Raw genomic sequence first — 18,663 nt, 5'->3', positions numbered from 1 at the left:
ACCGTAATCTAGCCAGAACCCTTGTCGCCTCGCAATCAGTAATCATACTAAGCATCCCCTGCATTCTCTACGCAGCCAACCAAGTGTATCATGACAAGAGCCAAGAAAACAACATCCCCTCTCCAGGTGCACCGGCTCCGCATCCTTGAACGGGGTTCTACTGACTGCACCACATTGTGCTTCTCAGCCAGGTCTCCCACTTCACAATTGAAGATGTAACCGACTTAATTTTTTTTTCCCTGTCGAGGCAAGGCATGTAGCGATTCTTACCAGTGACCGCGTGGATTAATTGGATTTTGCATAGCCTTGGTGAAGCATATACCATTACCGGGTAGAAAGCTTTGCGTAGCAGCAGCCCGTCCGCCGTTCCCCAATGCCTTTAAATTAGGTGCGACAAACTGTATCGTTAATAGAGACTTTTATATAACATATAAATGAATTGAGAAGGTGAAAGATTTGGCGTAGTATATATTATATTATATGATCTTATATTCTATATAATTCACGGATTGAAGATTGACTGGCCCTTTTCCGGTCCTATAATCAAAATATCTAAACAAAGTATAGGAAGAGCGGGTAAACTTCTTGATTCAAATTTAATATAAAGAGTAACCACGGGACGGGATATCTAGTAAGAAAAAATAGAAAAAGATAGAAGATAGAGTTAGCATAGGACCCAGATGAGAGTACGCTGAAGGTACCACTAGGTGTTGAAGACGAAGAGACGGGAAGAGGGGAAGAACAGGCTTATGAGAGTGAGATATGAGCTTGTTTCAGAAGGCCTGCGGCAAACCAGGCCGTCCGACTGCGAGTTCGCTAACTATATAGGGGATCCATGTAATTTAACACGTAATCGGACGTACCGGGGAAATCCTGTGATTTAGAAAATGAAGCTATTCCCACCGCCTACTGACCAATTAGAACGTCCGTAGCTATTCCTTTGTAGATGCCTCGCGGGCGATCCCACGAGGGTCCCCGTGGGACTTACATCTTCCTTTTTCCACGTTCTTTTGCCCATTCTCTTGGATGTTTCCTTGTATGTTTTGCTCATTTCCCCTTTTTTTACACGTAAGCGTGTCTGAAAATATATGGATACCCTCTGACATGTGATTCTCCCTGCTATACATCTATAGGTGTCATGATCCCGAACTCTCATGATTTTATATTTACTGCAAGCTTATGAATGATGCGCGTTCTGAGTCTGTTGACTCGAAATTCTAGTCGTTTACCAGTTGGCCGAACAGTTAGCTTGAATACACATGACTCGGGGATTCACCCCTAATAAGCACTAGGAGCAGGTTCTGACAATAGGTCTCCGTAAGGATCTCCAGGTGATACTTCCTGGACAGTATGGACAAGCATAGCAAACGCTCGATAGATCAGGTGATCACCAATTTGATTTATTCGTCATCGAGATACTGGGCAGTATAGTTGTACCCACTCTAGTGAAAACGTACTCAGATGAGCGCAGGTCTTTCGCAAATTGGGGTCATGGGCCAATGTCTCTTAGGTGTAAGTACGAAATAAAAGGTCAATATCTCCCAAGATGCGTCACATGTTTTTATTCATTCCCAAAGTAGAAATAATTCAATAGACGCTGCACATGCAGGTTAAGCGGTCTTGATATGACCTTACACTCGTGTCATGTATGAAAAATCACCAGTCAAGCACGACACTGCTTAGCGAACTCCTCAACTTTGTCCACCAATTGCTCCGTCCAGCTCAGGTGCGGACAGTGACCAGTAGGCACATGGTAGACAGTAAACGTGATTCCCCTCTGGGCTTGCAATGCAATCATCCCTTCCTGGTACTGCGGGAGTAGTGTGGTATCGTTATCCGATATGAGGAACGCACAGGGCAAGGCCGAGTAAACATTATGGGTCAATACCCCCGTGTTGACGGGCGATGCGGTCAACGTTGCAGCCCATTTGGCTGCTTCATCCGGCGGCAGATCGCTGAAGAAGAACCGATGGGCGTCAACGGCGGTTCCTAAGCCAGCAGCTCCATGTTTCTGAGCGCAGAATCGTCAGTATATGGCTGCCATACGTAAAGGGCTAGTGCGGGAAACAACTCACATGGAAACGCATATAAGGCGGCGTGACAATTGGTCCCTCTTTGGGTTGGAAAAAGGTATGGACGGATTCCCCGACAGGTATTACAAAGGCATTTTCAAAGAAAATTCCAATCACACCACCCCGCTGACCCTTTGCTTGGCGAGACTTATATTGTAGGTCGGGGACAGCGGCCTGAGAGGCAATGACACTACCGGATGAATGGCCTAGCATGATGACATCCTTGCCTTCTTGGACTATGAGCCTTTCGAGAAGCTGGTTGATGACCTCCACGTCGTCCATGTCAGTGGGATAGCCCTTCTCTGGAGGACCTAAGTCAAAGTCTGGGTGGTTAACATCCCCGACGTTAAGTTGGCTGAGATCGCATGTTGGGCGTTGAGGGCAGTAAGCCTCGAATCCCCTCGATTCAAGGCACTGCCTGAAGGGCTCATACGGGGCGGGCGTCTGATAGGAGCCTGTACAAATGACGACTGCAACATTGGTGGCCATTGTCATCGGAGTGCAGGAAGGAGGAATGCTGGAATGTGCGAAATGAAATCAGAATGAGAGTGACAGACAGACTATCTGGGCGTTCTTAATCCTATATATAGCCAAAGGAGTAACAAAGAAACAAATGTAAGCACTAAAATGGCGGATGTTTTGACCCCCATATACAGATTCACCTATGACATTTGGACAGAACTCATTCACTCTAGCTATAGTGGAACGGACTCCACAACTTCCTAACTAGGGATAAGTCAGAATCTATAGAACTGACTAGGTAGTGAAAGGCAATTTACTTATCACTGTACAATTAAAACAAACCATAAAAAATGGCCAATGTTGTTTAGTAATGGTTAGATGCGGGTTACTAGAATTGATTAGGCGGTTTGTAGGGTCAGACCCAAGTTTCTAAACCATTTGTGGAGTCCAAATGGCGTCCGCCGACGAATGATATGCGTGTCTTTGAGGGCGGGCTCTCGCTGTCCCGACCACGTAGGAGAAAGGTACACCACGGTCCACACCATATTGGCGCAGCTGCATTCGTCCCACTACCCCAACAGCAACAGCCGCGCCAGGTTGGTCATTCTTTGGATCCAGTACGTAGTACCAACGTTAGACGGGCAGTCGGCCGATTCCAGTTACCCAGCCGCGATTCGAAGGAGCACCCCTCCTCTTCCGCGGTTCTTAGGGCAGCTCGCACGTTCTGCGGCAATTAGGTAGGTAGATACTCCGTATGGAGTACCTGGTATATGATTGTTGTATGCCAGACTGTTGGGGGTGGGGAACTGTGAAGCGGAGAGCAGTTGCTCCCATCGAAAGGACCGCATGGGCCAAGTGTCTGTCTGGTGGGGGGGCCATCAGCCACCCGTCGAAGGAACCGTACCGTTCCTGTGATCGGATGGATGATCCTGATGCATATCCTGTTCTTGGTGGACGAGAACTAAATTGCTCTGCGGGTATATACATGAGGCAACTGAGGCTCTGATGTGCGCATCACCTTGAATGAGCTCACATGCAACTATCACATAATTCCCTCGGTCCAGAGACAAGATCAGGGTGTGCTGAAGGTGCAGTAAGTGCATCTTCGCCAACGGCACAGCCTTGAAACGAATCGGACGGCGGCAACAACAAGGTGGGTCTCTTGATTGGGCCTTAGATTAATGCCTGTCAATGTCAGATTTTAGGGCGTTGGGGTGGGCATAACCGACGGAAGATTTAGGCGACGCACATCCGAAAAGGTGGGCTCGTTAGATAAGCATTTTGTGTTGGAAGATAACTACGATGTGTTTGGAGGGGATATCCCAGCCTCTCCCACTACGGTAGTCTCTCACACCAAACGCCGTTATTTATTTTCTCACTTGGATTTGGTGGCCCGTCTATCATAAATGGATGCTTCTCGTCTGAGATGGATCTTACTCTGGTCAGCAGATGGTAATTAACAACAGTGCGATGGCAGTCCCATTACGGGCGCACAATGGTGTCCTAGCTCTTCAAAATCTGGCTCTTTCCATCATTTCGTCATTGCATTAATCTTGCATATATAGCCATGATCACATCTCAGTCATTGTCACATCCCACTGCGGACGTGTTGTCGTCATTTCTTCAGCAGAACAACTAGTTCTGGTAGACATATATGAATAAGCATGTAGGGACACCATATCAGAACCCCATTTTGAGCGCCATAAGCGAGCAGGCATATGTTCGGCTCAATATCTCAATAAAACAACCATAACCCGACTAGACTAGCCGTTCCACAGAGACGCCTTCCATGCCCGACAAACTGTTCTGCACCGTAACCTGACTCGGGTTCGACAAGTAAGAAATTCCTGGGGCAGGAAGATGTGTCATCTCCGGGGGAGAAGCGCCATCATCAACCCTTTCGAACTCATCGTCCAGTGAGCCGAGCAAGGCGACCGTATTGGCACGCTGTTTTCGGCGTGACAAGGATCGTCCAATGGACCCGAAGGTTCGGAGTCCTCGCCGAGCCATGACAGCAGGCTTGACGACCTGGACGCGGGATCGGAAGAAGATCGGCCCAAGTGTGGGTGCACAGGACACCAGAATGCCGCAGGTGATTTCGGCCATACACAGGATCGACGCATCCAGTGCGCAATAGGTTACATTGGTCCCGTCGCATGTTTTGGTTTGGATGAGGCGTTCGATGTTCACACCTGCCGTGCTATATTTGGAGTTAGATGTCTGTCCAATACGCCAATGGCGGAAATGAAGAAGGGCGAAAAGACGGTGTTGCCCGTGCTGAAAGATAGGCAGTAGTGCTTACATCAAACCCAGTAGAAAGGCCGCAGTAACACTGACTTTCTTCTCCTTGGGCATATTCAGACCCCACACAATCGGCATGGGCAGCGACACAATCAGCAGGTCAACCGCGAGGTTGAAACTCCCCGAGGCGAATTCCACCTTGGTAATATCTCCACATGTCCTACTGACGGTGAGGTCCCAGTTGGCGTGGATAGGCCGACAGAGTAGAGCAATTGTCAATACCGATGCGACCCAATAGAGCGTAACAAGCGCCATTGTAGCGATGGTGCACCAGCGGAACCAGTTGCCCCGGAATAGGTCCAGGTACAGACACAGGGTGGCCAGACGAAATGCCGCGACAGCTAGACAGAAAAACCATTGCGATGAGAATAATACTTTCAGGGAGATCGTCAGCTTATCCATGGGGACGCTGGTTATATTCCGGCCGTATGCCCCTGCTAGAAAGCCTAGTCTACATTAGTCCAAGCATGACGAGCAGTAAGTTGAACATTATCGGAGAATTGACATACCAACAAGAACGTCTATCACAAAGCCAGTAAGTCCGAACTGCAAAGACGATGGGTTAGTTATCACAACCACAATGATGAGGTAGGATCTCGTTTGTAAAAGGTGTGGAATAGAAGAAAGGTAGCATACCAGTGCCAAGGCGATTAAGTAGTCATGGCTCTTCCAGTTAGCTTTGCGAATTCGAATGGCAATTGCTCGCAGTAGGACAGCGATGGAACTCAGGGTCCATAATATAATGGAAACAACAATAAGCTTAATGCCTTCTTCACGATGAGCAGACTCCATGATGGATGTACACGCAATCAGATATTATATTGCCTTGATGCACAGACACGCATGGCACCAAGGAAAGGAATAAAACATGTTGGAACGGGCTTTTAAATAAATGCCTTGCCCTGACGCAGATCACTGGAGCCACCATGCTTGGATGAACCCGCACTATAACTTGGTGCGTGATGCTGGACTGGGTTGAGACTCGCAGAAGTCCTAGTAGTTGGGACGGGGCTGTCCCTTGTAACAAGCCTTAACAGGGATATCAAGCGTTGGTTTTGACTCCATCACACGAATTCGTAGAGGGGTTGACCAGTCACTGGTGACCGACAGTGCATAGTGCTGGTCGATCAATCAAGGCTAATGTACCCAAGGCAGGCTACTTGAACACCGTTTGGTATCGAGTGGATATCAGGATGGGCGCAGTGAGGGGTTCAGCTGCGGCACTACGGACAATACTACAAGATGCTTAACTTTTTTCCGTAGACAACAGTTGATCTGCAGAGAATTCCCGGACCAATTGAAGGTATACCAGTCTAACTATGCGAGCTGAGTGTCAGCTGCCGCGATTTGAACAGTAACAGCTAGTTGATCCTTCAGCTTACCTTCCTTTCGTTCGTTTGCTGTTAGGGCTGCAGGTCGTAAAGCTGATTCCGACACTGCATTTCTAGTGTTGCCACCGCTAGCAGAATTTGCATCGCGAGCGGGGTTTCCCCCGCAGAGCTGGTGCTATTGCTGCATGACAGGAGAATCTTGTGGCTGGACGGAGGTGGTCTCCCAATTATATAATAGAATGTCAAAGAGATATATGGACAAGCGGAGTACTTACCCACCGAATGAAGTCCGCCCGCCAGCATCAACCGTTTGGGTTTTGTCAGTACTGTGATCAGGATTACATGTTGCTGCGAAGTACGAGTAGCATATTGGCCATAAAGGAACATTTAGCATCGGCACAGACTTTCGCCCAAGCTGGGTTTGTGCGTGCGATTTGTCAGAACATCTGAGGGATAGTCGACATGTATGCCAATCACGGTGACGGGACGGCTGGAGGCAGGCGCCTAGAGGCTTGTTGATGGGCCCGCGCAGGTGGCTGGGCTTGGACAACCCCACTACGCCAAACCGTATGTGCGGCCTTTTTCCTTCCTAGGATACCCGTGCAGTGTGGTAATGGCAGATGGCCTAAGAATAGAAGGGTTATGTGATAAGACATACATTAGTCCCATTGCTGGACTTGAAGAGAGGGGATCCATTGCCCCTCAGTCACAATTCTCGGGTGCGGTAGGCGAACAGCCCCCTGTGACCAGCAGGCATGCCAACCCGCGGCGATGAGATGATTATTCATTCGCAAGGACACCTCGCTCTTACATAGTCATCGGGTGCCGTGACTCGAAATATCATTCTGTCATCTATTCTATAATATACGTCCTCAGGCAAAGAGCTTTCAAGGCACGTACGTGAAATGATACCTAAGGGACCCCTTCAACGAATCGACAGGGAATTTTGTATTTGCTTCAATTATGCGGCTTGCATGTGCGCAATGATCTACTGCTGGTGGTCTAATTACTATGTCGCCCGTTAATCACTAGAAATGCGACCATACTTATGACCGAAAACCAGGAAGACAGCCTATCTTTTTCAAACTCATAGTCCAGTCAGTACATCGAATTCCTGCCACATTCAAAAGCCATGCTTGCTTCCAGATTATACGAGGCCCATTCTGCTGTGACAACCGGGAAGTGCTGGTTTAAGGGTGTCCGAAGCTAGTAGGTAAATGCAGGACAATCACGGCATAAACTATAGTGTGCTGGAATCAGTGGAGCAGCACCGGAGGGGTTTAGATCAACAAGCGAGACCAGTCTAATAGACACAGTACCAGGAGGAAGGGAGGAGAAAAATCATATTCTGGGAAAGGGACATGGTAGACTACAAAGATGATTATCAGAGCGCCACTCTCGAAATCAAACGTGGCAATCAAAAAGAACCGAATCGTGCAGGTAACTGAAACGATGATATTCTACATGATTGCTTATAATCGCCGTCGTATCCAATGTCATACTCAATCCTGAGAGTGGAAAGCTCCCGGCCTGATGATATCCTGATCAGTGCAAGTAACGCTTCGCTGTGGCTGGGTTTTCCTTCTACTGCGAGGTCTGTCGCATAGGGAATACTACCGGGTGGGAGGATTGATGATGCTGCTAATACCATTTCTTTTCGCTGTAGACTGCGGCTCTCTCCTTTCGGTTAACCAATAAAAAGGCATCGCGACCATATCCTATCAGAGACATTCGGTCTATATTGATTGATCAATCACTCGGAGTCTCTCAACAAATTCAGATTTCACAATAGACTTACTTCTGCGGGCGATCATCAAGGCAATCATTGGAAGACTGATCATTGAGAGCATGTGGTCCCAAATAGCTGTTTATCGAACCTGATATGGGTGGGTTCAGGCTTGCAGAGCCAATATTATGCGACTCTCTTGCAAGGACCACATTACCTGATCGAAATCTTTACTATTTTATTCCAATCATCCAAACAAGTAACCCACTGAAAGGAAGATTCTTTCAGTAACTATAACGCTCGTTGCGAATGTATAAACTAACTTTAATATAGATCGCACGGCTTTAACCTAAGCGCTCGCCATATATGTAGCAACCAAGGTCCTCTAAAACAGGCCTTTGCCGACACCTGTTAGCACTCAGCAATTAGGCAGCCGAGTCACTAACAAGAGTGATTGCCTAAAACTCCTACTAAATTTATCGTATCAAAAGTTACTGCGGAGGAGCCGAAATAATGTTGCACAGAGCAAGGGTGCTGAGAAGGCCAAGAGATCGTAATCATTCAGTCATCCGCATAAACTAACAACATCACCGGCACTCACCACCTCCAGGGGAAATAATAGCTCCTGAGTCACCATATAATCAACCAATGCCTCCTCTTTAAACCTGGATTGGTTCTTCACTGCTGCTATCCACAAGGCCAGCCAAGCGACACACTGCCCGTCCCGAACTAATCTTCCACCACAGGCTCTCCTCTTGGTTGCCTCTTCCTTCATCAAGCCCCGGTTCGCCCTTCCTAATTTCGACATGGGAACTCGAGGGCTGGAAGTAGTACGCTTCAATAGTCGATACTACATTCGTTTCCACGCTTATGACAGCTACTATAAGGGCCTAGGTGCCAAAATTGTCGCAGGAATCCCCACAGACCACAACGAATATCAAGGTGCGTGATAGACAATAATCACTGTTTTTTTAATCGGGACTAACAATCTGCAGAGTGGCTCCAGTCCATGCGAGACAAGTATGCCAAGAAGCAAAGGGCCCTTGACATCCTCATCCACACCGTCCACGAAGATGTCCCAATCGACTATTCGCAGTTTGACGAGTTCGAGGCGCTTCCCTCTGAGATACCACGGCTGAATTGCTATGGTGCCGAGTACGTCTACGTAATCAACCTCGACCATGAAGTTCTCACCATGGATTATGGCATCCATTGGAAGCTGGATAATATCCCGCGTGAGGACGATCTATGGCGGCGCGCCATTAAAAAAAGCATCTATCTGTGGAAGCCCACAATCTCCCTCCAGATGTGCCCGGAAGAGCACTTGGCCTCTCTGGATTTGGAGTTACCAGCCCGTGACATGACTGTCGAATTTGACTGTGACATGGTAGATGCAAAGACAGATATCACGCAGGCGCGAAAGGCATTTCTCACGCATCTCGCGGCCAATGCCGTTCTTCAATACAAAGATGAGATCATGAACTTTGGAAGAGAGTGGAGCCCGGACTCGTTCCCCTTCCGTGAGCTGATCTTCGCTCTTATCTCAATCACATCCGGTCAGACCACGTTCCATTCTTTCCCGGTCTTCGATTGCAACCCTCGACGATGTCCATCATGGATCTGCATTTACGAACACATGCCCGAGTCCCCTGGATGGGTCAACAGAAAGTGGGCTGGTGATCGCGCTCCGTTGATGGAATTTGGCTCCCTGTCCCACAAACCAGGAGAGCCTCCCGGGGTGTCACCCGCCGAGACAATATACTGGTTTGAGGACGTGCTTATCAGCCTTACGCTGGTGGTTGATGGGGCGGCGATCGACAAGGCCGTTCATTGGGGTCTGCAGCAGGGCCGTGCCAACTTTCAGATCGCCATCCTCTCTCTGTTCAGAGTGTGTTTTGCAGAAGTCACTTCGGACAAGGATGGAGTACCGTTTGTTGAAATCAGTCACGCCCTTCGATTCTCATATCTGCATGAGGAGTATTGTATGAGCACACATCCTCGCAAGCGACCAGAAGCGAAGCCTGGCATGAAGATTCGACGGCGGTACGGTGAGCGCGTGCTGAGCTCGAACTGCACGGGGACAATCGACAAACTGGGAAGCAATTTTCCCGGGCTCGCGGCGATGGTGAACTTCTTCGAAGTGGCCGCGAATCGCCGGGCAGCGTCCAAGTCGGAAGGTACTCTGCCGCCGGAACTGTACGACCGAATCCTTGATTTTGTGGACTATGATACCTGGAGAACCTGTCTACATGTTTCGACGGCGATTCGTGCGAATTGTTTGCGTAAATATCGGCTTGATGAACGCACGAGGATTGTGGCGGGGCCTTTCGTCAGGTGGGAATCTGACTCCACTAGGCCTAGGATGTCATTCGACTTTGAAAACATGGAGACTGGGACGATTGTTCCACTGAAATGGTTTCCGTATCTTGTCAAGAGCATCGAATACAACTGGATGCCAGTGATTGGCAGAGACCGAAAAGCAATCATGGTTGATGTGTGCGTTCAGTATGAGCCGGCGGAGGATGAGCCAGTGGAAGAGGGTAAAAAGGATTGATGTGGATGGTGTCTCTAGTTATAAATACTATACCCTGTGAGGCCCACTAAGGGCTTCGATGGGTGGATTTCCTTGTGAAAGTATCTAAGTGTCTCTATATAGAAATGATGTTGACTGCCTGGATGCCGTAGATATCTATCCACACAGCATTATAATCTTTAGTTCTAGCAAATTAGCACAGAGCCTTTAAGCAACTATGCTGATGATTTTTGATATATTCAATTCATAGCTGGCAAATTCAGTTGCGTGTGATGGGATTCAATTCGTCGAGTTCTGAGAAGGTATGGATACCTCCTCACATAGTATATATTGACCTATACATCAAGCTAGGCTGTTCCCTGGCCAATCACCTGGTTTGTAGTATCTCTATGACTCTTGGCGATCCCTGCCAAAAGAAGATTACCAGTAATAGCCAGCAGATGGACACGCTGCTGGACTAACACGAGTAACTCAGTCATCTGCAAATGGTGTACAAGAGAGGTGAATGGTGGAGTGCTTCAGCCTTTATAGTCGAACTTTCTAATCCGAGAGTTGCAATATATATTTTTGGTCTTCGAGCTACTCTACACGCTAGGAATCACCGAAGAAATAAGGGTTCCATGGAGTCCGACCATTCTCGAACCCACTGTCAATGTAGTAGTCGAGTTGTTGCATAGCATCATCTCACTGTTAGTCCATATCTCCCTAAAGAGTAATGAAGGCTGAAGACCGGTCGAAGATTGTTTTTTTCTGTTCTTTTTGCAATACGTCAAAGTGGGGCGGACCGGAAGCGGGGTAAAAACGGTACCGGGTAACAAACGAACGGGTATTTAACAGACGGGCGGCCCTCGAGACGAAAGCCATCGCCAACTGAACTGTTCTTCCGTAGTGAATGAATGATGCATCCCTCATGAATATCAGTGGAAATTCATCGCGACGGTCAACAACCGGGCAGAGCACCACGGGGAAGCCGCGTCGGCGCATTAGACCGTCACGCTCACGAGGCTTGAGAACGAAGACAGGATGGTAGGTGGATCCTTTCTTGCTCTCCGTCAATTACACTGTCACTGTCACCTTTGCACGTGGCACCTAAGCGAACATCCATCTCGCTTACACTCCAGACAGCCTGACCTGCAGGGAGAGACGCGTCAAGTGCGATGACAGTAAACCCACGTGCTTGCGATGCTCCAAGTCTGCTCGTATCTGTCGATATGCCTCGGACGCGGCCCAACACCCTGGTCAGGGACATGCAGCTGCAGCTGCAGCTCCAACCGCAGCCGACCGGGCGCATTCGAGCCCCAGGGATAGGGGTCATCAGGAGGCCCGTGCTGGAGAAAGCAGAGCAAGCAATCCAGGTGCTGTCGAGGAGATCTCGTCCAATCCCCAAGCACATCTCTCGACTGTTGCGGCAGCACCAGTGTCTCACCCTACTGCCTCGGTCACCCCTGAGGATATTGCTCCCCTGCATCTAGATGGCTCAATTGTGACATCGCACTTCGACTCTTTGCACGAACACAATGAGCAGAGGCTACCCAGTACTGACCCAGCTTTCCCAACATCACCACTCTCGCTCAGTCAGACATCCCTGTTGAACATCTCCCCCTTCGAGTGGTACGACCTGCTCGCACGGGATGCCATCAACCACATCCAACGACAGAATGAGACGTCAAGCGACCCCCGATGGAGATTCCCCGAGATTGCACTCTCTCGTCGGCAATCACCCGTCCCTGAACACTCTGTGACTCGGTCTGAGCAGGGAGTAAGGAACCATGAAGAACAGCGACACGCCCTGACACAAGGAGACGGCTACACTGTATCGCCCTTAGCAGATCACCATCACTTATCCAAGCCTTGGAACACTTCACAGAGACTAGAGCTCTCGCCAACCGACCTCCCGTTCTTCCGGTATTACATCGAAGTGGTTGGGCCGATTCTGGACTTGTTTGATCCCGCTCGCCATTTCAGTAATGTCGTGCCTCATCTTGCCCTACGAAACACGGGACTCTTGAAGTCTATTCTTGCAGTGGGCGCTAAGCACATGTCTCTGTGTGTTCGACATAGAGGAGACGGAGATGGCAGAGATGGCCACCTAGCAGGTACCCCAGCATCATTGCCCGCGACGGTTCTGTCGACCGAATCGGAGTCCGCACCAACACATATGGCGACCCAGTATTACTACGAAACGCTCCACTATCTGTCGCAAACTCTACTGTATCCGTCGTACGCCGACTCGCACGAGATCCTAGCCACGGCCACCATGATCAGCACCTATGAAATGTTTGACGCGGACAGTGCCGCGAATAGCAGTGTCTGGGAGCAGCATCTGCGCGGCTCCTTCTGGATCCAGCGGTCTCAGGATAACGATGGCGAGTCGGCCGATGGTCTGAGACAGGCCGTGTGGTGGGCCTGGCTGCGACAGGACATCTGGGCAGCCTTTCAGGCGGGCAGGCCAACAATCACCTTTTGGCGTGCGCGGAAACCTCTCGAGGAGCTCAACGCGGACGAGCTTGCCACGAGGATTGTGTACCTCTGCGGGAAGTGCGTGAAATATGCTGCCGCAGATAGCATACCGCCACATCAGGACCCGAGAGAGAGAATCGAGCAGGGAGACCGGCTCCTGAGCGCACTGGACGAGTGGTACCGTATTCTGCCCGCGTCGTACCAGCCGGTGACAGTGGCCGCAAGTCCAGGTTCAAGCAGTGTGTTCCCGCCGATATGGATTCATCCGCGCAATCACGCCGGTGCGATGCAGATGTACCATTTTGCAAAGGCAACAGTCCTGCTGAACCAGCCGACGCTGGGTGGACTCAACGCCTACTTGCTCCGCGAGAAGCAACTGACTGAAAGCGTCAAGACGGTCTGTGGAATTGCCAATTCCTGCCAGGAATATGATTGCGCGATGGCGTTTATCAACGTCCAGGCGTTGTTTGGAGGTACGTTCACACTTGTTAGTCTGATTCAACACTAACATAATACAAGTTGGCCAGTTTGTTCGCACACCCGAAATGCGAGAGGAGTTGCTACGCATTCTAGACAATATGTTAAGGATAAGCAAGTTTCCCGCTAAAGGGCTTGTTGCTCGACTGCAGAGGGTGTGGCAGGACTGAGACAGCACCGAAGAGGCAGAGCCAGCCTGAGAAGTATCCTACAGGGAGGTATATAGACTAGACATGTTTACGAAGCTCACCGTAGCACATGTATTCTATAAATGCAACGCAGAATAAAGAGTGTCCTAAGTTACAATCATCGCATACTGCACACAAGGTATTCTTATATTCTCTCTGTATGAATTGGTTTATCACCACGCCCCCACAACTCCCGCCACTGGAATATCAATCCCCGTAGTATACGACGCCCCATCCGACAGCAAATACACATACGCCCCACCCAACTCTCTCGGATCCGCCAACCTGGGCATGCCGCCATAATACTGCATCTTGAGATCCCAATCCGGTGCTTGATCAACAAAATAGGTCATGGCCGTCTTAATGAACCCAGGTGATACCGAGTTGACGCGAATGCCGTGCTTCGCCCACTCCATGGCCAGCGTGTGTGTCATATTCCGCACGGCAGCCTTGGTGGCTCCGTAGGGAGCGGACGGCGCTGCTCGGTTGGGGCGATAGGAAGTCATTGAGGCTGTGAAGACGATCGATCCCTTGATTCCCAAGTCAATGAAGCGACGGGCGACGGTTGTGGCGCAGAAGTAAGCGCCAAAGACGTTCAGATTGAACAATTGGTCGATCTGGGCGCGGCTGAAGTCCAACGCGGGCTGGTGCTTCGTCATTCCGGCGTTGGCGATGAAGCCGTGAATGGCACCTTGTGCGGCGATGACAGTGTCGATAGCGGTGGTGACACTTTCCTCGGACGTCACATCACAGTGGATGTAGTGTAGTTGCTTGGGGTGGGCTTTTTGCAGGGCAGCGAATTCTTCCCCGGGCTCGAAGATGTCTAAGCTGTAGATGGCTTCGGCGTCGTTGGCGAGACATACTTGGGCGAGGGCTAGTCCGATACCCCTGTTGCCTCCGGTGATACCGATCACCTTGCCTTTCAGGGATACCTTCCAGTCGTGATCTGGACCTGGTGTGGTGTCGAGGAAGGCGGGTGAGGTATTGGCTGCTGTTGTGCCGTTGGTGGCTGGGGCGTCATGCATGCTTGGCGACATAGTGAAGGATGTCTTCGTGTGATGGAGAGAATCTATTGGAAATGTTGATACAGCCTTGGAGTGGGCATCGTGTTAGTTTTAAGTCTCGTAGACTCTATTATCTGGTCCATGACAAAGCGATGCTAGATAGGCAGGCGGCGTATAGCCCATGGCGACTTGCTTGTGCTGCGAAAGCTCGATCAATACCTAGTAGTTCCTCTGGGAAGAAGGATGGCCAATCAGATACAGGTGCGATTGTGGGTGGCCCTCGAAGCGAGCCCGAGGTAATTTTCGATCTGCACTGGATATTGTCTGGTTGTGTGGGTCCGACGGTGCCTCGCTTCGAGGGCACCCCGGATTAGCACTCGGTATCTCCACACATCTCGCTCGTGGCACTTTATCCTTTTTACTGACGCTCTCTTATCTTCCACCAACGCTTGTGGCTGGGGACTGCTCATCTACAATGTATATGTCTTGATGACAATATCATGCCCAATCCGTTGTGCCATTCCACGACTACATCCATGTCAGGGCCTCATTGACCACGTAATTCTGCCCTACGTTCCATGGCACACTAGGATCAGCTCAAAATGCAGTAGTGAATGAGTCTAGCATACAGCAACGTGGTTAATGCCATATGAGCAGCTGGACTACAGAGAGTCTACAGGTGGAAACAGTCTACTTCAATGTTTCATTATATTGTCTTTTCCATGCTATTGATTCTCTATTGACTAGAGGTCCGATATATATATATCGGGCGATTCACCAGTAACGAGTGTTTGGTAGACCGACTGCCTATGTACATGTCCATCACTGAATCATTCCCGATCGTAAGCGGCGACGAAACCACACATGCAAGACCAGAAACACAATCACACCAACTGCCAACATCGCAGAGATGACGGAGAACCCCATAATATACTTCGGACTATCTTGCTCAGGGAACAGGTACTGTTCATCCTACATTAGCCTCGAGTGCAAAAAGATCAGGCTATAGTTACAAACATACCGATCCGTATATCTGTGCCAGATTACCAAGGGCATTCACCATGGCCAAAGCAACACCCCTCGCCTGCGGATGCATTCCCGCAAAGGCAGAAGAGGCATACGCCAGGGTACCTCCATTCGTCGACCAAAGCCCAGCGGCCATCAGAACCAGGAGCACATATCGAGCCGTAAAGTTATACACCGCACACACGATGATCGAACAGATCAAAGAAAATGCTAGCCAGCCAGCAATAATCAAGCCACGCCAGGTAGGGAACTTGTCACCGCAATAGGACGTGATGCCGGTAGCGATGAATGCCACAGCGTAGATCGGGACGGTCAGGAAGTTGACCTTCTGGGTGGATGCGCTGCCGAAAAGCCCTTTTACCAGGGTAGGATAGAAGTAAGTTAGCGTGCTGGACCCGACGATGACCTAGAAGCACAAGTGCCACGTCAGTAAGATAAGTGTTTGATTACTGGTGACTAGATTCGACAAATCAAGCCAGGAACAGGATCAACATACCATATACCCAATGACGAAAGCCCAGGTACGGAAGTCTTGGCAGGCTACCTTGCAAGCCCCCAGACTACTCAGATGCGCGGTGTCTTCGGTCGTTGCAGTGACATTCTCCCTAGCCAGCCGTGCCACGGCAATCTGCCGCTCACGATCGGACAGGCGTCGCGTCGTAGCAGGAAAGTCCGGCAGGACAAAGAGAGATATGAGAGCGCAGCCAACGGTGATAACACCTTCAATGATGAAGAGCCATCGCCAGCCCCGAATACCATGAACACCCTCAAGCCCCTCAACAATGCCCGCAGCAATCAGCCCGCCAAAGGCACCTGAGAGAACGGCCGCCGAGATGAACACGCCGAATCTCTTCGACTGTTCCGTCTGCTTGTACCATGATGAGAGGACAAGCAGTACTCCTGGAGCAAAGCCAGACTCGATGCACCCGATGATGACTCTCAGGACTACCAGATGGGAAAAGTCTTTGATCACGGCCATGACACAGGTCAATGTGCCCCAGAGGATCATGATGGAGGAGAGGAAGATTGATGGACGTGATCGACCCAGAGCGAGACTGTTCACGGAGCACGATTGATTAGCACAAATCAAATCCAATCCTAGTTATGGAGAAGTCATACTTGCTAGGAACTTCGAAAACCACATATCCGACAAAGAAGACAACCAGAGCAATTGAGTATTCGTTGGACGTCAGGTCCAGATCTGCCTGCATTCCGGAGATTTTCGCATTGCCGATACTGCACACGAACAGCCATTAGTCTCTTTTTCAAAAAGGGCGAGAAAAATAGGACATTATCTTACTTGGTTCTGTCAAGGTATGATAGGAGGTACATCACCCAGACGGTAGGCAGCAGGGTCATGTCAATCTTCCTCACCAGCGCTCTCTCCTCCTCGGGAGTGGACGACACTACTTCAGACGCGTCTACATCTTCAATCTCATCTGAGGAGGCATCTTTCAGCTGTCCCTCGTGAATGTCGAATGTGTCCATGATGCTTGCAGACTTCGAAGGACAATAGCCTGGGGGAAGGGATGCGTCTCGGGTTAGGATCTTGGGCTCCCTAGGTTTATGTCTCATCAGCTTGCCGCAGATATAGAAACCTGTCTAGCTACTTCGAGTACTCGTCTACGTTTGTCGGTGTCAGACGGACTTAGACAATACAGTCATCCGGCCACCTGTCATGCCCCAGATTGACCAAGATCGTATCCACCTCCACAATGTCTCTCCGCGCTTATTGCCGCTCCCCGCAGTCCGGGCAGCACTTAACGCTTGGCCGGAAGGGTTTCGCATCGAGGCCAACTGCGGGATCACTTATTCGCGCCACTTTGCGCCATTTCCAACGCTGATAAAGTGCGGTATTCGTGGAGGGGAATAGAAGTTGATCGACACGGACATTGACTAGCCTGAGGAACCTAGCAATAATGATTAAGGACGTAATGGATGACATGGTCTTGAAGGGGCATTAATCCGTATTTGTACTGTATATACATGACTTTGTGTGTTAGAGCATATTGTGAGCAGCTCCACGGCAGGGAGGCCTTCATATATAGTCTAGGTTCCGATCATTGGCGAAGGTGAAGGTGAAGGTGTCGATTGAAGCTCGTCACGAAGCTATTAACCAACGACTACAATACCTCTAGGGTGTAAGTTGGTGACCTCGGATGCATTCGTAGGCGAAGTCTATAGCTTGCAAATGTAGCCATCGTATGGTACCCTATCGGTGGCTGCAAGGTCGGCTCGGGACGATGTTTGATTTGGATCGGCTGTTCGAGGCCCAGTACACACCATGCCGTTCAACTGAATGGTATCGAGGAACCATGGGAAATACCTCAGATACGGTGATGACTTATGGACAAAGGCAGAGAAGGCAAAAACGCGAGACGAATGTCATCAATCTGGGGAAGGCCAGGTCCAACCACATTGCGCGACTACCATCAACCCCGGATTCTTGACGAAGGATTCAACTTCTTTATCAGCGGTGGGAACGACATTGCTCCCCAGCCTTTGGAGCTACTGCTCGCTTATAGCTACAAGAATTAGCGTGGTGGTGCTAAAGCATGGGCTACAAGTGGGGTACGGGGTCCATGATGAACATTGTGGAAGCTAAAACACGCCGCTTACAAAGGGTAAGGGGCAAGGGGCTCGCATCGAGAGCCATCGGACGGGAATGGTGACCATTGAGATGGAACTCTCAATGGCACGTCAGGGAGTCTTGATTTGGTAAGATCGAGAACCGCGTGGAGATGCTCACCTTCGATTCGCCGAAAGGGAGATTGTGGGGTTTGGACGCAGTGGAATGCTGCGGAAAGCTTAGGTTCTGGAGGTCTGTGTGGCCGAAAGACAGTTTTAAGGTTTCGAACTAATTGACTTCTATCCGGGGCAGTCCCGGACGGTGTCAAAGGAGGAGCTCTGGCGCGTCTCAAAAATCAGCACGGCGACGATCAGGGCATCCCCCACAATGCGGGGAATCCGGAGCTACTCCGATCCTCCAAGCTGTTATCGCCAATACATCAGAAGGAGATATTAGAACAAAACCCGTGCTTAGTCTTATGGAGTGCTTGGCGGGACGCATTTCCTTCAACCTG

At 49.9% G+C, this 18,663-nt stretch overlaps 6 protein-coding genes across 6 annotated transcripts; 2 read left to right on the top strand and 4 right to left on the bottom strand.

Annotated features, from left to right (window-relative positions):
* Window positions 1–1,663: 1,663 nt before the first annotated feature.
* Window positions 1,664–2,561, bottom strand: ASPBRDRAFT_201318 (alpha/beta hydrolase; the record flags this gene model as incomplete). The annotated part of the gene is made up of 2 exons (XM_067621536.1): window positions 1,664–2,011; window positions 2,076–2,561. 2 exons carry the CDS (start codon window positions 2,559–2,561, stop codon window positions 1,664–1,666), a joined length of 834 nt encoding a protein of 277 aa, XP_067473313.1.
* Window positions 2,562–4,292: 1,731 nt separating this feature from the next.
* ASPBRDRAFT_138862 (uncharacterized protein) lies at window positions 4,293–5,237 on the bottom strand (the record flags this gene model as incomplete). Its single annotated transcript, XM_067619035.1, has 2 exons — window positions 4,293–4,734; window positions 4,837–5,237. 2 exons carry the CDS (start codon window positions 5,235–5,237, stop codon window positions 4,293–4,295), a joined length of 843 nt encoding a protein of 280 aa, XP_067473312.1.
* A 3,461-nt stretch (window positions 5,238–8,698) lies between these two features.
* ASPBRDRAFT_201316 (uncharacterized protein) lies at window positions 8,699–10,446 on the top strand (the record flags this gene model as incomplete). Its single annotated transcript, XM_067621535.1, has 2 exons — window positions 8,699–8,834; window positions 8,888–10,446. The coding sequence occupies 2 exons, from the start codon at window positions 8,699–8,701 to the stop codon at window positions 10,444–10,446; spliced, it is 1,695 nt and encodes a 564-aa protein (XP_067473311.1).
* Window positions 10,447–11,335: 889 nt separating this feature from the next.
* ASPBRDRAFT_666724 (Zn(II)2Cys6 transcription factor) lies at window positions 11,336–13,628 on the top strand (the record flags this gene model as incomplete). Its single annotated transcript, XM_067628768.1, has 3 exons — window positions 11,336–11,451; window positions 11,551–13,358; window positions 13,405–13,628. 3 exons carry the CDS (start codon window positions 11,336–11,338, stop codon window positions 13,530–13,532), a joined length of 2,052 nt encoding a protein of 683 aa, XP_067473310.1. The 3' UTR covers window positions 13,533–13,628.
* A 46-nt stretch (window positions 13,629–13,674) lies between these two features.
* On the bottom strand, window positions 13,675–14,614 carry ASPBRDRAFT_49256 (uncharacterized protein). The gene has a single exon (XM_067626292.1). The coding sequence runs from the start codon at window positions 14,585–14,587 to the stop codon at window positions 13,724–13,726; it is 864 nt and encodes a 287-aa protein (XP_067473309.1). The 5' UTR covers window positions 14,588–14,614; the 3' UTR covers window positions 13,675–13,723.
* A 762-nt stretch (window positions 14,615–15,376) lies between these two features.
* ASPBRDRAFT_60062 (uncharacterized protein) lies at window positions 15,377–17,068 on the bottom strand (the record flags this gene model as incomplete). The annotated part of the gene is made up of 5 exons (XM_067628167.1): window positions 15,377–15,517; window positions 15,576–15,986; window positions 16,077–16,635; window positions 16,700–16,816; window positions 16,881–17,068. 5 exons carry the CDS (start codon window positions 17,066–17,068, stop codon window positions 15,377–15,379), a joined length of 1,416 nt encoding a protein of 471 aa, XP_067473308.1.
* Between the last annotated feature and the right edge of the window lie 1,595 nt (window positions 17,069–18,663).

Source organism: Aspergillus brasiliensis, assembly GCF_001889945.1.
Source record: "Aspergillus brasiliensis CBS 101740 unplaced genomic scaffold ASPBRscaffold_24, whole genome shotgun sequence".
Taxonomy (NCBI): domain Eukaryota; kingdom Fungi; phylum Ascomycota; class Eurotiomycetes; order Eurotiales; family Aspergillaceae; genus Aspergillus; species Aspergillus brasiliensis.
Note: the sequence above shows the minus strand (reverse complement) of the source record. Positions and strands in the feature narration are given on the sequence as shown.